Source organism: Lithobates pipiens, unplaced genomic scaffold, assembly GCF_037356315.1.
Source record: "Lithobates pipiens isolate NorthernLeopardFrog02 unplaced genomic scaffold, aLitPip1_a1.2 Scaffold_30, whole genome shotgun sequence".
In the NCBI taxonomy this organism is placed as follows: domain Eukaryota; kingdom Metazoa; phylum Chordata; class Amphibia; order Anura; family Ranidae; genus Lithobates; species Lithobates pipiens.
The window spans coordinates 103,641,744-103,656,207 of NW_027507791.1; the positions used below are offsets into that span (position 1 = coordinate 103,641,744).

Here is a 14,464-nt window from a genome sequence, read left to right on the forward strand (position 1 = left end):
TATCAGAAACTGCACAAGGCTCCAACACCTTTAAGCTGTAAAAGTGTACCCGGGTTTTTCAACGGATGCAGGAATCACAGCATCTTTGGAAAATCTGAAATCCAATCTGGCAGTTCAAGGATAAATCCCGGAGCATAAAAGGGAAGAAGAGGAAAACCTCGTAGTGCAATATGTTTCAAAGGGGTTCATTAAAACAGCACACTAAACTCACAGCAAGGCAACCAAACATCAGCAAAAATAAATGCACATAAAAAACAGAGTGGTGGTTTGCACCCGCCAGCTCAAACGGTCAGATGCTGGTGGAGCCCATTGTGAGATATACATACTTTGTTCCCTTTTTTTATAACGCCTCGTATACACAATCGGATTGTTGGCCAACAAAACCATGAACTTTTTTTCGAAGGGCGTTGGCCCAAACTTGTCTTGCATACAAACTGCAAGGAATTTTAAGCCAACAAATAGGAACATAGTGACGTACTACTTTTTTTCAGCTCTTTAGCGCCACTCTTTGGGCTCCTTCTGCTAATTTTGCGTTAGTAGAAGTTTGGCGATTGTTGATTCGTACTTTTCAATTAGTTTCTGAATGGCCGTTCAACCAGCCATGTTGCGGAATCGGAGGAGATAAACGTGTTATTTATTATTGGCCTTGGAGTTATTGCTTTGACATAATTTTTTTGGTTGAATAATGATTTAATTTGGTATATTTTCTATATTTTTGGATGCATAGAATGCACTTTTTGGTTAAGTTCTATTGGCAGATAGCATGTCTAATTTTTTTTTTTTTTTTTTGTGTATTAAAAAAAGAAATGTGTAGAATAATACTTGGTTATGTGTTTTACTTCAAATGACAGTTTGGGAGTAGGCATTTTTAAAAATATACAATGTAAAATTGACAAGGGACACCAACATAGTTGTATCTTTGATTTTAAAAAATACAGAATAATGGCATTGTAGTAACTTGCCCAAAAAAAGCATAATATTATTCTTGATATCACTAGAAAAAAAAAAAGCCTTTGAAAATGTGTTTGCAATAACTCCATCAGTATCACAAGCATAGCAGCTTCATTATTATCCCATTAAAGAAGAAGAGAATGTGCGCTGCATTTGGAAATTTCATAATTTGCCACGTCACGAATGTTAATTCTCCATTACGAGCACTAGTTTACAAGACGGACCGCTCCTGGCTTGTCCTTGCTTCTGAGCGTGCAGAAGATCCGACCACACACATTTGCCCCCGGAAAATTTTAAAACCTGCTATCCAACATTTGGCTTGCGGGAAAAATCCGATTTTCCGCCAACAGCCTGTCATCACACATTTCCCGTTGGAAAATCCGAACGCGTGTACGAGGCTTAAGGATTTGCCAGTTGGACATTTTATATGCACATCTTTGTATGTACATTTTTTTTTTAATGAACTGGATCGTATATTTTTCACTTTATGAGTCATTTCATCCAATTTTTTTATTTATTTTTATACACTTGTTTTTGCAGAAGTGGACTTACATTTGTCATGTGTATGTTTGCACTGTGAATATTGTTATAGATTAGCGCATCCGTTTCTTTGAAATTATAAATGCTTATGGTAGGGGTTCGAACCTTATGGGTTACAGCTTTTTTTAATCTATATATTTTCATTTATTTATGGGTTTGATTTCTCCATTTCAATAGTCACACTTCCCTTCACCAGGAGAGTAGGATAAGAGCAGGATTTTAACCCTTTTTGAACTGTATTGTTGCTAGCCAGCTTGTCGCCACTTCATCCTCTCTCTCTCTCTCTCTCTCTCGATAACTGCATGTTGCCAATGGACTCGGCTGTCTGTGATAATTTCTCTGAACCGTTGGCATCAGCATATGGCTATTCTTCACCAACTGCTTTCAAGCGGTACCATGCATGATTGATTAACTCTTAAATTCACATGAACAGTGCTTTGATACCAATATCACCCAATGCTGCAGGCCAAGCAGAATGAACTGTGCTTATTCTCCTATACTAGATGCTCAACCATTTTCATGGGCATCCACAACACCCATCCGGCAGCTCCTGTCACAGTTCATCACCATATGAGAGTGACCAACACTTCTCCCCCTGCTCCCATGGAGAGGCACAGTGACAGTATTTATAGGGAGGCAGTTAAGCTAGTGGTTTGTCAACCCCTTACTATACACCCCTTCTCCGGTTGATTCATTGGAACCAGTTAACACTGAAATCAGTGCCCAATGTCTTTCCTTAGCCCTGATGGGGAAGGATAGCAGAGATCCACCAGCTTGGGAGTTTATAGCATAACAAAGCATTTAACCTTAGGCCGGGTACACACGGGCGGACTGTTCGCCCAACCTTGTCCGCTGAACAGTGTTTGGGCGGACAGTCCGCTCGTGTGTGGGCTTTCAGCGGACAGTTTCAGCGGACAGTTGGACGGACAATGTCTTTCGGAAATTCCGAAAAACTGTCCGCTGAAACTGTGTTTGAGCGAACAGTCCGCCCGTGTGTGGGCTTGTCCGCTGTACTTTCGAAATGAGCGGACTGTTCCCGCTCGGAAAGTCCGCCCATTTCGAGCGCGTGTACAGGTAGGCGGGGCCCGCGAAGGAGACGTCGCGGGCTCCGCCGCCTGGAATGGGCTTAAAGGGGAACCCCAACGCCGAAAAAAATCGGCGTGGGGGTTCCCCCCAAGTCCACACCAGACCCTTGTCCGAGCACGCTACCCGGCCGGCCAGGAAAGGGGGGCGAGCGAGCGCGCCCCCCCTCCTGAGCCGTACCAGGCCGCGTGCCCTCAACATGGGGGGGTGCCTTGGGGAAGGGGGGGGCCGCGCGGCCCCCCCACCCCAAAGCACCTTGTCCCCATGTTGATGAGGACAAGGGCCTCTTCCCGACAACCCTGGCCGTTGGTTGTCGGGGTCTGCGGGCGGGGGGCTTATCGGAATCCGGGAGCCCCCTTTAAGAAGGGGGCCCCCGGATACCGGCCCCCCACCCTATGTGAATGAGTATGGGGTACAATGTACCCCTACCCATTCACCTGTGAAATAAAGTACAAATAAAAACACAACACAGGGGGAAAAAATATTTTATTGCACAGCCGGGGGTCTTCCGTCTTCGGGGGTCTTCTCGCCGGACTCCTCCGCTATGTGTGTGTAGCTCTTTTGCCAGCGGAGGAGTCCGGCTTTCTTCCTCCCCGCCGCCGGCCTCTTCTCCCGACTTCGGGGGTCTTGTCCCCCTCTTCGGTTCTTCTGCCGGGCCACCGCGCCTGGTCCGGTGGCCCGGTCTTCTGTCGCCGTCTTCCGTCGCCGCCTTCGGTTCTTCTGCCGGGCCACCGCGCCTTCTTGTAGCTCTTTTACAGGCGGTGGCCCGGTCTTCTGTCGCCGTCGCCGCCTTCCGTTCGTGTTCTTCTTCTTGTTCTTCTTGTTCTTCTCCAGGCGATGTTGACACGTCGCTCCCTCCGGCCGGAATGCCAGAGCCGCCCTGCGCTGTGACTTATATAGTGACAATGGGGCGGGGTCACATGTTATATGTCACATGGGTTGATGTCACATGGTGACCCCGCCCCCTTACGATGTCATAGTCCCCATGTGACATCAACCCATGTGACCAACCCATGTGACATATACCATGTGACCCCGCCCCATTGTCACTATATAAGTGACCGCACAGCGCGTCCCCGGCATTCCGGCCGGAGAGCTCGTCGAGTCAACATCTCCAGGAGAAGAACAAGAAGAAGAACACGAACGGAAGGCGGCGACGGCGACAGAAGACCGGGCCACCGCCTGTAAAAGAGCTACAAGAAGGCGCGGTGGCCCGGCAGAAGAACCGAAGGCGGCGACGGAAGACGGCGACAGAAGACCGGGCCACCGGACCAGGCGCGGTGGCCCGGCAGAAGAACCGAAGAGGGGGACAAGACCCCCGAAGTCGGGAGAAGAGGCCGGCGGCGGGGAGGAAGAAAGCCGGACTCCTCCGCTGGCAAAAGAGCTACACACACATAGCGGAGGAGTCCGGCGAGAAGACCCCCGAAGACGGAAGACCCCCGGCTGTGCAATAAAATATTTTTTCCCCCTGTGTTGTGTTTTTATTTGTACTTTATTTCACAGGTGAATGGGTAGGGGTACATTGTACCCCATACTCATTCACATAGGGTGGGGGGCCGGTATCCGGGGGCCCCCTTCTTAAAGGGGGCTCCCGGATTCCGATAAGCCCCCCGCCCGCAGACCCCGACAACCAACGGCCAGGGTTGTCGGGAAGAGGCCCTTGTCCTCATCAACATGGGGACAAGGTGCTTTGGGGTGGGGGGGCCGCGCGGCCCCCCCTTCCCCAAGGCACCCCCCATGTTGAGGGCACGCGGCCTGGTACGGCTCAGGAGGGGGGGCGCGCTCGCTCGCCCCCCTTTCCTGGCCGGCCGGGTAGCGTGCTCGGACAAGGGTCTGGTGTGGACTTGGGGGGAACCCCCACGCCGATTTTTTTCGGCGTTGGGGTTCCCCTTTAAGCCCATTCCAGGCGGCGGAGCCCGCGACGTCTCCTTCGCGGGCCCCGCCTACCTGTACACGCGCTCGAAATGGGCGGACTTGCCTCCGCCTTACGTGGGCGAGTCCGTTCATTTCAAAAGTTGAGCGAACTGTTTGCCCAACCTTGTTCGTCAAACAGTCCGCTCGTGTGTGGGCAAGTCCGCTCATGCAAATTTTGAGCGGACTGTTTGATGAAACTGTTTGCCGAACAAGGTTGGGCGAACAGTCCGCCCGTGTGTACGCGGCCTTAGAATTGCTGTATGTCTGCATGGTGGTATGCATGATCTTGACGTCTGGGCTCCTGTGTTTTTTTTTTTTTTTGGGTGACAATGTTGTCATTCCTTTTTTTAACTTGGTGTTTGGAGGGCTTATAGCCTTTTGGCTGTTTTTTTTTTTTAGTTCATTTGTATTTGTAGTGGCCTACTGTATATGTGGTCACTATAAAATAAATTTGGCACTAGTCTATATAGTTTACTGGTTACCAGAGAATATTCGAGTTATGTAATAGCGATGCAAGTTATGCATTGGTGGGCACATCACTCATACTGCAGATGGACACTGTTCTACAATGCATGCACACCGGATTTTAAGTACAGTTATTCGCTATTCACCATAATCTAACCCACCTGAAATGACTTCAAGTAGTAACATGAGTTTAAGGCCATCTCGGAAATCCTCATCTATGTTCTCAATCTGTGTCCCAGCTTTTCGGAGATGTGAGTTACACCAGGCTGTGAAGGTCTGTAAAGAAGTTCAATGGTCAATGGCAGGAAAACAAGTGTAAAAGCATAACAAAGTAACATACTATAATTCATTAAATAAAAGGCAAAACCACATATTGTTTGGTAATGGCAGAAAATGCATGCCAAGTACATCCCTTTGATGTAAAAGAACAGGTTTTTTTTTTTCCCATGCTCTTTACCCTTTTTCGTTTTCAGTCATTTCTTGTCGTATGCAAACACGAGTGAAAAGGCTAGAAAATGCAAAAAAGTTAAATATAAAGTACACCCGTTCTGCTCCGGGTATCAGAAAGTGAACAGTAAACCTCTTGCACATGTGCTGAAGACCACTTTCAATACAGGTTTGTACGGGGACTGCTTGTTATGGATTGGGACCAATTTATGGCATCTACAATAATTAAACACATTAAGAGGTTTGGAGGCAAAAAAAGAAGAAACAAAAAAGAAACAAAAAAACCCCCAAAAAATAAACCAAAACCCCCCCCCCCCAAAAAATAAAAAATAAATAAAAATTACTGCTTTATGCAGCCCAACCAGGATCAGCAAGAAAGGAAAAAAGTTTCAGCAGGTTGTGTTGAGAAATCAAAACCACCTAGCTATTACAAGATACAGAAAGGGTTGTTTAGACCAGAGTTCTTCTTTAATATGAAATTAGCTCAGCTAATCTAGGCCTGACATTGCTCCACCATTGCATTACAACAAGCCAACTAATTATCACCTTTATCCCTATCGTTTATGTTCAGATCACTAAAACATTGATCACTTTACAATTCCTCTACATCATATCATTAATCATCATCAGTTTGCTTGTGTTCTTTGTCATTATGGCATCCTGTTGCCAGCTATTGATCAAAGCATTAATCTTCTTTGCTGTATTCAAGTCTTGGTCTGGATTCCATCTATCTTTTTACAGGACACTGTTTATGCCTCATGGCACTTTTTCTGGTTTGAGTCGCACGTGATTGTTCTGCTCTGTGTCATTGCACGTTTTGCAGAAGAGGCCTTTTTTGGTGCTGACCGAGTAAAAAAAGACGAAAAAAAAAAAAAAAACCCACACGATTGTACAGCCTTTAAGGACAAAATTTACATTTTTTTTTTCCCCCCCTTCTGGCAAAAATGCTTTGACCACAGTATGTAGAGGGAAGCTTTAAAGGACCCGACATTTGTGTGCTACACCAGCTCACTAAATATAGAAATGTGTAAAACAAAAATGCCAAAATAACAGATATTTCTTCCAATGTTTCAGGAATAAGGAAATTGTTATTTTTAATTTTTTTTCGATTAGGCGATTACAACGTACACGGGTCAGACCAACCAACAATAAATTTGAAGACATTCAAGCACCAGGGTAGTCCATGGACCTATAATAGCTAATGTTTTGCTGCGTACACAAGACCGGACTTTCCAGCAGAAAAGGTCAGACGGAATCATTCCATCGGATATTACAATCATGTGTGAGCTTCATCTGACTTTTTTCTTAAAAAATTCAGACGGAGCTAGAAATAGAACATGTTTCAAATCTGTCCGAGCGAATCAATTTCTATGGGGAAAACCGTCCGTCTGTATGCTGGTCTGACGGACCAAATACGATGCAAGGGCAGCTATTGGCTACTGAACTTCCTTTTCTAGTCCCGTCGTACGTCATCATGTTCAAAACGAACGGACTTTGGTCCGCTCGTGTGTGGGCAAGTCCGTTCAGCCGGAAGTCCATCGGGTGTACACGGTCGTGTGTTGATTATTATACTTCAAAGAGGTAGACACTAGGCAGTAGGAGGAAAATCAATCAAATCAACAGCAATGGAAATTACATTTAGGCCGGGTTCACAGCGCTGCGATGCGGGAACGCCGCAAATCCACGGCGTTTTCCCGCATCGCACACCTCCCGCCGGCAGTTCACACTGCCCTATGCGGACGGCTGGGAGTGTCAATGTTATGTTAATGACACCCCCAGATCCGTCCGCATATCGCAGTGCGATCTGCCGACTCGCACAGGAATGGGATCGCATGGTGTGAACCCCCATGCGATCCGATTCTGTTGCGGACCAAAAAAAGGGTCCCGTGCGAGTTTGCTGCGGGAGCGCTGCGAATTCAGCCATACTATCTGTATGGCTGTACTCGCATCGCTACGGAGATCGGATGTGATTTGCGGTGCGAATCACATCCGGATCTCCCCCCGCAGCAGTGTGAACCCAGCCTTAAAGTGGTTCTAAAGGCTTAAGGTTTTTTACCTTCACGATATATTTTATACATGAAAGTTATAAAAAAAAAAAAAAAACACACACACACACTACTTCTGTGCAGCAGCCCCCTCCCCCCCCCCCAATACTTACATGAACCCGATCTTCCTCCAGTGCCGTGGGGCTCTCCCTCATTAGATGAGACAGCTGCTGGAGCCATTGGCTCCCGCTGCTGTCATTCACAGCCAGTGAGCCAATGAGGAGAGACAGGGGCGGGGCGGGAGTGAGCCTGCCTGGGTGCCCCCACAGCAAATTGCTTGCTCAGTGGGCACTTAGAAGGAGGGTCATACGTGTGTGCAGCCTATTGCATTGGGTGTGCACCCCAGAGCTCAAACACATGTGCCTGTGCATGAAAAACCACACATACTCTGATAAATAAAATGTAAACACACATTTTCAAATGCATCAAAACATGGACGTGTCACCAGGGCAGTGGACGGTGTCAGTCGTTTTTAATATTTATTAAAATATTTGTTACAATTTAAAAAAAATTTTTTTTTTTTTTTACAATACTGTTTTTTACAACTTTTTTAGGAGCCTCATTGGCGGCTTTGGTAAAATATCAGGGGTCTAAACAGACCCATGATCTCTCACTTTTATGACAGAGAAAGGGACTGAGGACAGAGATTTCCCAGTCCCTTTGTCTGCAGCCTCAGCTGCACTGGACAATGAATGAATGGCAAGTGCTCTGTGCTGAACGGCTTCCTGTTAATTCACAAATTGAAGCATACAAAACACTTTACTATGCTTCAGTTATAAAGGAACATGTTGAGTGATTGGTATTGAAAAAAAAAAAAAAAAAAAAAGAAGAGGAACAGGGACAGTAGGGGTGGTGGGGGTGGCATATACTGGTTCTGATCCACTGTATTTTCCTCCTCCTGACACGGAATGCCGGCGGGAGGGAAAAGAGGAGAAGCAGACTTTCAATGGCTGCAGAACTAATATACAGATCAGATCCAATTAACGCTGCCCCTCCTGCCCAGGTAGAATTATGGTTTACCCACCACCTGCCCATGATCGACAGGTAGATTGTGATCAACGGGTTGCTGACCCCTGGATTAGGGTGTGCCAAGGCATATCCGGCACACCCCCTGTGCACGCCTATGGTCTAGGATCGCTGGCACGGGACCTGAGAAAAGGAAGATTGGGGTTGCTCTGTGCAAAACCCACTACACAGACCAGGCAAGCATGACATGTTTATTATTTTAATGTAAAAATATCCAAAGCTTTAATATCAACTTAAAAGGGTAAGTTCACCTTTACAGAAAACTCTGTATAGGTGAACTTACACAGGTCCCCCTCCTTGCCCTCAAGCGGTTCTGCTGACCTGTACCACCGCAGTTCTAAGCCCTGGTATATCCGCCCAGGGCTTAGAAATCCTCTGAGGTGAATGTCCAAAACATACCCTGTCAGCAGGGCGCTTTGGAGCATTCTAATTGGTCAACGCCGACCAATCTACAGCCGCATAGCTCGTCCTGTCAGCTACGGAGCAGACACGAGACTGGAGAGAGGATGTCTAAGCCCTGGGCTCCTGGCGCAGATATACCGGGGCTTAGAACCGGCGATTGCGGCAGTACAGTTCTGTGGGATGGGGGGGCTGGGTAGAGAGAAGGGGGATCTGTGCGAGTTCACCTTACAGATTTTACTGTAAAAAGGTGAACTTACACTTTAACTCTTCCCAACTCTAACCAAAACTTTTGGTTGGCGTTCCACTTTAAAGTCCAACTCCTAAACCTAAAAACCCTCCCTGGCAGTGGGGCTGTACTGCACTGCATGGGCTAACGGCTTGTCTAGGTCTAGGAGAAGCAAAAGCAGTTTTACTTAACTGATCCTCTGCTCCCCTGGCAGATGGTGCTCCCCCATACTCTGGTGATGGACTGTTCATTAGCGTTCTCACATCCAGTTCTATGGTATGGTCCCTGCATCAGTCTCAATGACGTCAGAGGACCCAAGATGGCACTGCTCAGATCCTCTTAAAAACATCTTCCTTTCGAACACAAAAACCAGTGACCCCCACAGTGGGGGGAGAGACAAGGCTTGAAGCAAATACCATAGGAAAGAAGAGGCTGCGGGGACCCAAATGAAAGGAGGATTGGGTAAGAAACGGTTTTACGACATTGTGTGGGCTTCTGGTCTATATGCTATGTAGGCCTCTTTATCTTCTACTATTGTGCGATATTTCAAGCACATTTAAAATTTTGCTAGTCATTGTGCTTTATTCAAACCTCTTTTTTTATTTTTATATTTTAATTGTTTTTTCTTGCTAAATAAAAACAATTGGAAAATAAATGTATTTTACCATGTCCCCTATACATAAAGGAGCACTGCAAGGAGTGTTATTTAGGTTTCCCGTGTTCAGCTTTAGGCACTAAAAGTAACTGGGCTTTAGAAAAAGGTAATATAATCTAGCCATTGCATTACAACACTTTTATAATAAAAACATATGCAAGTTTGCCCTGCTTTTAGCATCTTCATAGCAATCCTACACAAAGACAAAAAAACTATTTGTGAAGAGGGGCTCTTTAAATCTTATGAGAGGATAATAAATTATTTCTATACTTTAACAATTTAAATTTTTTTTTTTGCCATGTGTCCCATTGGGGAGATTTCCCTTCACTTCCTGTACCATAACCAAACAGGAAGAGAGGGAGAATACTTGCAAAGTACAGGAATCCCAGGGGGAACCCCCAGGTTGTCTCAACTAGTGTCCTCATTGGAAGGTTTACTTTTCTGGGGACAGCCCAAAATTTGGGATTTTCATTTACGTTCACCTTCCATGATGCTGGTAGACAGAATAGAAAGGGTAAATCTCCCTAACGGAGACACAGATCACAATAAAAACGGACAGAGGTTCTAATACATTGCAAAACTAAAAAAAAATAGTTTGCCTTCGGATATACTTCAAGCTGAACTTTTAGCAGAAATGTTATCTATTTGGACAGGTAATTCCTTACTCTTAAAAGTAGAACTATAGACAATTTCATTTTTATTTTTTTCAAGCAAGGGAGGGTTATAACCGGTCTGATTTTTTTTCCCCAGCATCTGTGTCCCACTACGGAGATTTCCCTTCACTTCCTGTTCTATAGCCAAACAGGAAGTGGGAAGAAATCCCTGCAAATTAAGGGAGTTCCTTGGGGATCGTCAGGTCACCAGAACTAGCGTCCCCATTGGAAGATTTCCTCTCTATTACTTTTCAGAGGACAACCCAAAATGTGGGATTTTTTTCATACGTTCACATTCAATAATAATGGTAAGCAGGACAAATAGAGAGGATGAATCTCCTTAACTGGGAGCTTACAGCAATAACAACTGACAGGGGTTCCAATTCCAGTTCATCCACAAAAAAAAAAATAAGTTTTTCCTTTAGTTATACTTTAAGCAATATTTTCTCAACAAAACAAAAAAGATGAGGCAACGCCAATGAAATAGATACCAAATATGTCAAAATTCAAAACCACACGCTCCCGCAACATGGCAAAAAACATTGACACTCAAAACTGTCCATAGGCAATGCTTTAGAAACCTTCACATGTCGTCAACTTATCAACCTAGGGTTAACCATAAATAACGGCTCTAAAATGATTTCCTCATTTCGCAGTGTGAGGATTACGCAGCATGTGGCTTTGTGTGTGCTCATGTGAAATTAAAAAATATAGTACAAGAATAAAAAATTTAATTTCACATTTTTTTTTTTTTTTACGTAAAAGGCTAAACCGTACTTGCAAAAACATGTGCACTAATTTTTTAGGCTGGGGTCAAACTAGTGTGAATTGGATGTGGAGAAATCTGCATCTAATTCACATGACGGGAGATTGTGATCGTCTCTCAATGGAGCCGACTCGCACATCTCAGGGGTGGCTGCGGAGCGCATTGCGCAGGAGTCCTGGGCATCTTTGGCTCAGTTTCAGGTCCAAATTCAAGCAGAAATTTGGGCCCGATTTGTCCCTGAAATGGAGAACAGGGATGCACCAGACCCCCTGCTGTCATCCACATCCATCTTAGGCGTGAACTTGGCTTTAAACAAAAGTGAATTTTATTATAATTTAATGCTTTCACAAGGGGACGCTCCTAAATAATGGCACTTACATTACAGGCAACTCAGATCAAGGACACACTGTTCTCAATCGCTGCTTTCCCTGGTTCTCCTAGCCAGGAGCTAACAGCTCTGAACCCAGAAGTGCTCAGAGGTGAGCGCTTCCAGGTTCAAACTTCACAAGAATGATAGAACAACCTCTGTTTCCCGTCCCACTCAACATCATGTTTTTTTTCACCGTTTTACAGTCCTGGATTTCCAGGAATAGCAGGGGAGTCATCACTGTGCTGCTTTTAATACCCTCCTCAATCCCAGGCTGAGGGCAGGTTGGTGACCAAGCTGCATTGCTTACCTGCAGTAAAGAAAAGTGAGGTCAACCTACCTCAAATTACAATTGAAAACAAAATTACAAATCCTTTGAAAGATAAAACAGTTTAGTCATAGTTTTTTCAACTGTGCATGCGATAAATAAGTCGTGGTCCTGGCATGCGATGTTTAAGGAACCAGCAGTCACCATCATAACAACCATGACAGTTATTGGTTGTTAAGGAGAGGGCTGCCGCCAGCGTCCTTAAAGAGGAGTATCTATTAAAAAATAAGTCAGCAGCTACAAATACTGCAGCTGCTGACTTTTAATAATCAGACACTTGCCTGTTCCAGGGTCCAGAGATGCGGGGGGGGTTGAAGCTCCGCTCGGCCCCAGATCTGCTCGGTGGTGCTGGCATTGCAACTGTGGGCACCCGGCTGTGGCTTCACAGCCTGGCACCCACTGCGCATGCGCGAGTGGCGCCGCGTGCAGTGATTGGCCGCGCAGTCATCTGGGACCTGTCACGTGTCCCAGATGCCTTACAGGAGGGAGGGGGCGGAGCTGAACCCTTCCTGTGCCGAGAGGAAGGGACGTCAGGTGCCCGGGCACTGAAGGAGGCAGACTACGAGGGACCCCCTAGCAACAGGCATTTAGAGGAGAGTTCAATTTTTTTCCTTTTTTTTTTTATGAATTTTAAGCATTTTTATTTTTTTGGTGTGTGGAACACCACTTTAACAATCAGCTATTGACAGCTTGTGGTAAGGATGCCGGCTACCGCACACTTTCACTACTAAAAGACCGCATGACTTCATAAAATAACCCATGCAGTATTTTAGTATATTTTAGTGAATGTTTTAAAAACAGTTTTTGAAAAAATGCTGGGCGGTACCTTACACCCTACACAAATGTGGTAAAATGCAGCTTTGTGAATGGAGCCCACTGATTTGACAGGCTTTCTTGATTTATTGAAATAAATGATGCTTTGCTTGCTTTGGAGCACTGAAGGGAGTGAAACCTAAGGTCGCACCTCTGCGTTTTGTGCAGCTACTTTTGCACGGGCACAGCAGCCCATTCATTTGAATGGGCTGCTGTAGCTTCAGGAAATGCAGGGGAAAAAGTCCACAAGCCTTTTTATAAAATGCACCCACAGGGCAGCTGCACGCTGTGGCACCATGCGATTTCCCGCACCTGAAAATGCGCAGTCTGCTGGGCATAATCACACTGGTTCCCAACCTGCATGTGTGTGAATCTAGCCTAAGTACTAAACATATATTTCTAAAGAACATCACTGTGCTTTATAGGTTTTTAACTTGTGGTATGGCCATTGTAAGGACATACAGCCACTTTAAAAGATGGTCCCCTTAGTCCAGGGGTCTCCAAACTTTCTAAACAAAGGGTCAGTTTACTGAGCTTCAGACTTTAGGGGGGGGGGGGGGCAGAGTGTGGCCAGTGGAAGTAGAAAATGCCAAGGCATCAGTGGGAGCAATAGTGCCCCATCCTGGGTGGCAGTTGGGAGCAATAGTGCCCCATCCTGGGTGGCAGTTGGGAGCAATAGTGCCCCATCCTGGGTGGCAGTTGGGAGCAATAGTGCCCCATCCTGGGTGGCAATTGGGAGCAATAGTGCCTTATCCTTGATGTCAGTGCAGTAAGTATTGCTCCATCATTGGTGGCAGTGTTAGAAATGGGGCCCCAAGGGCCGGACAAAGTGTTGGATCCAAAACACATTATTCACATTTGAAGGCAAAATTTTTTATTTATTTTTTCCCCCCCCGCAAGTAAATGTTTTTTTTCTCTTTAATTTTCAACTCCTAACAGCACATTGCATTTAGCATTGTGTAGGAGAATCAGAAAACCCAAGTGTTTTTAGTAAAATGCTGAAATTGCAGTTTTTAGCCCATGCAGGTTTTGTTTTTACGGACAGACCATGCTACATAAACACGTCAACCCCTGAGGTAAACATAATAGTCTGTTATTATAGCATAGACTGTAAGGATCCATTTCTAACACCTATAGAAAAGGGCAGAACAATGGCTTTTCTGTGCCCAGGATTATGAGGTAATAACCAAGACATCGGGCCAAGCACTTTACAACAGTCACAGTCAGTGGTTTCTAACAGTCATAGCTCACCGCACTTCCTGGGTTTGTGAACACACAAGCGCCCTGACTAACTCTTTCCTGTTCTGAAGACACGAGGTTACCTGAGAATTTCTGAAAAGCTACAACACTAATATGAATATGTCAAAGAATGCACAAAACAACAGTTTATGATAACTGCATGATGACACAATACCAGGTTATGACAAAGTAGCAATTAGTTATGTTATAAATACAATGCTTCTGTACCAAAACAAAGGTTAACACCACAAATGGGCGTTCATGGTCTGGTGGCCAAGAATAGGAAATTCAGCTGAGCCTTGGAGATATGAGTAGGTAGTAATGCAGCATAATTCACTCTTTACAGCAGTTCATAAGGATATTAAAAAGTTAAAGTCTATAGGGAATAAAAAGGGACCCCTCCCTCCATACTTAAGGGTAACAGCTCATTTTGTACAAGGTAGTGGTGCACCAAAATGAAACTTCTGGTGCAGAAACCGGAAATTCAGGATGCACTTGGTCAAAACTGAAATTGACGTTTAAAAAAAATAAAAATAAATAAAAA

The 14,464-nt window shown here is 45.3% G+C and overlaps 1 protein-coding gene across 3 annotated transcripts in view; it reads right to left on the bottom strand.

Moving 5' to 3' along the window:
- Positions 1-14,464, bottom strand: part of ACTN1 (actinin alpha 1) — a 220,814-nt gene that overhangs the window by 128,989 nt on the left and 77,361 nt on the right. For all 3 annotated transcript variants that reach the window (XM_077464719.1, XM_077464721.1, XM_077464720.1), the window contains exon 2: positions 5,115-5,229. In XM_077464719.1, the coding sequence (XP_077320845.1) occupies positions 5,115-5,229 (115 nt within the window). The remainder of the gene's footprint in view (positions 1-5,114; positions 5,230-14,464) is intronic.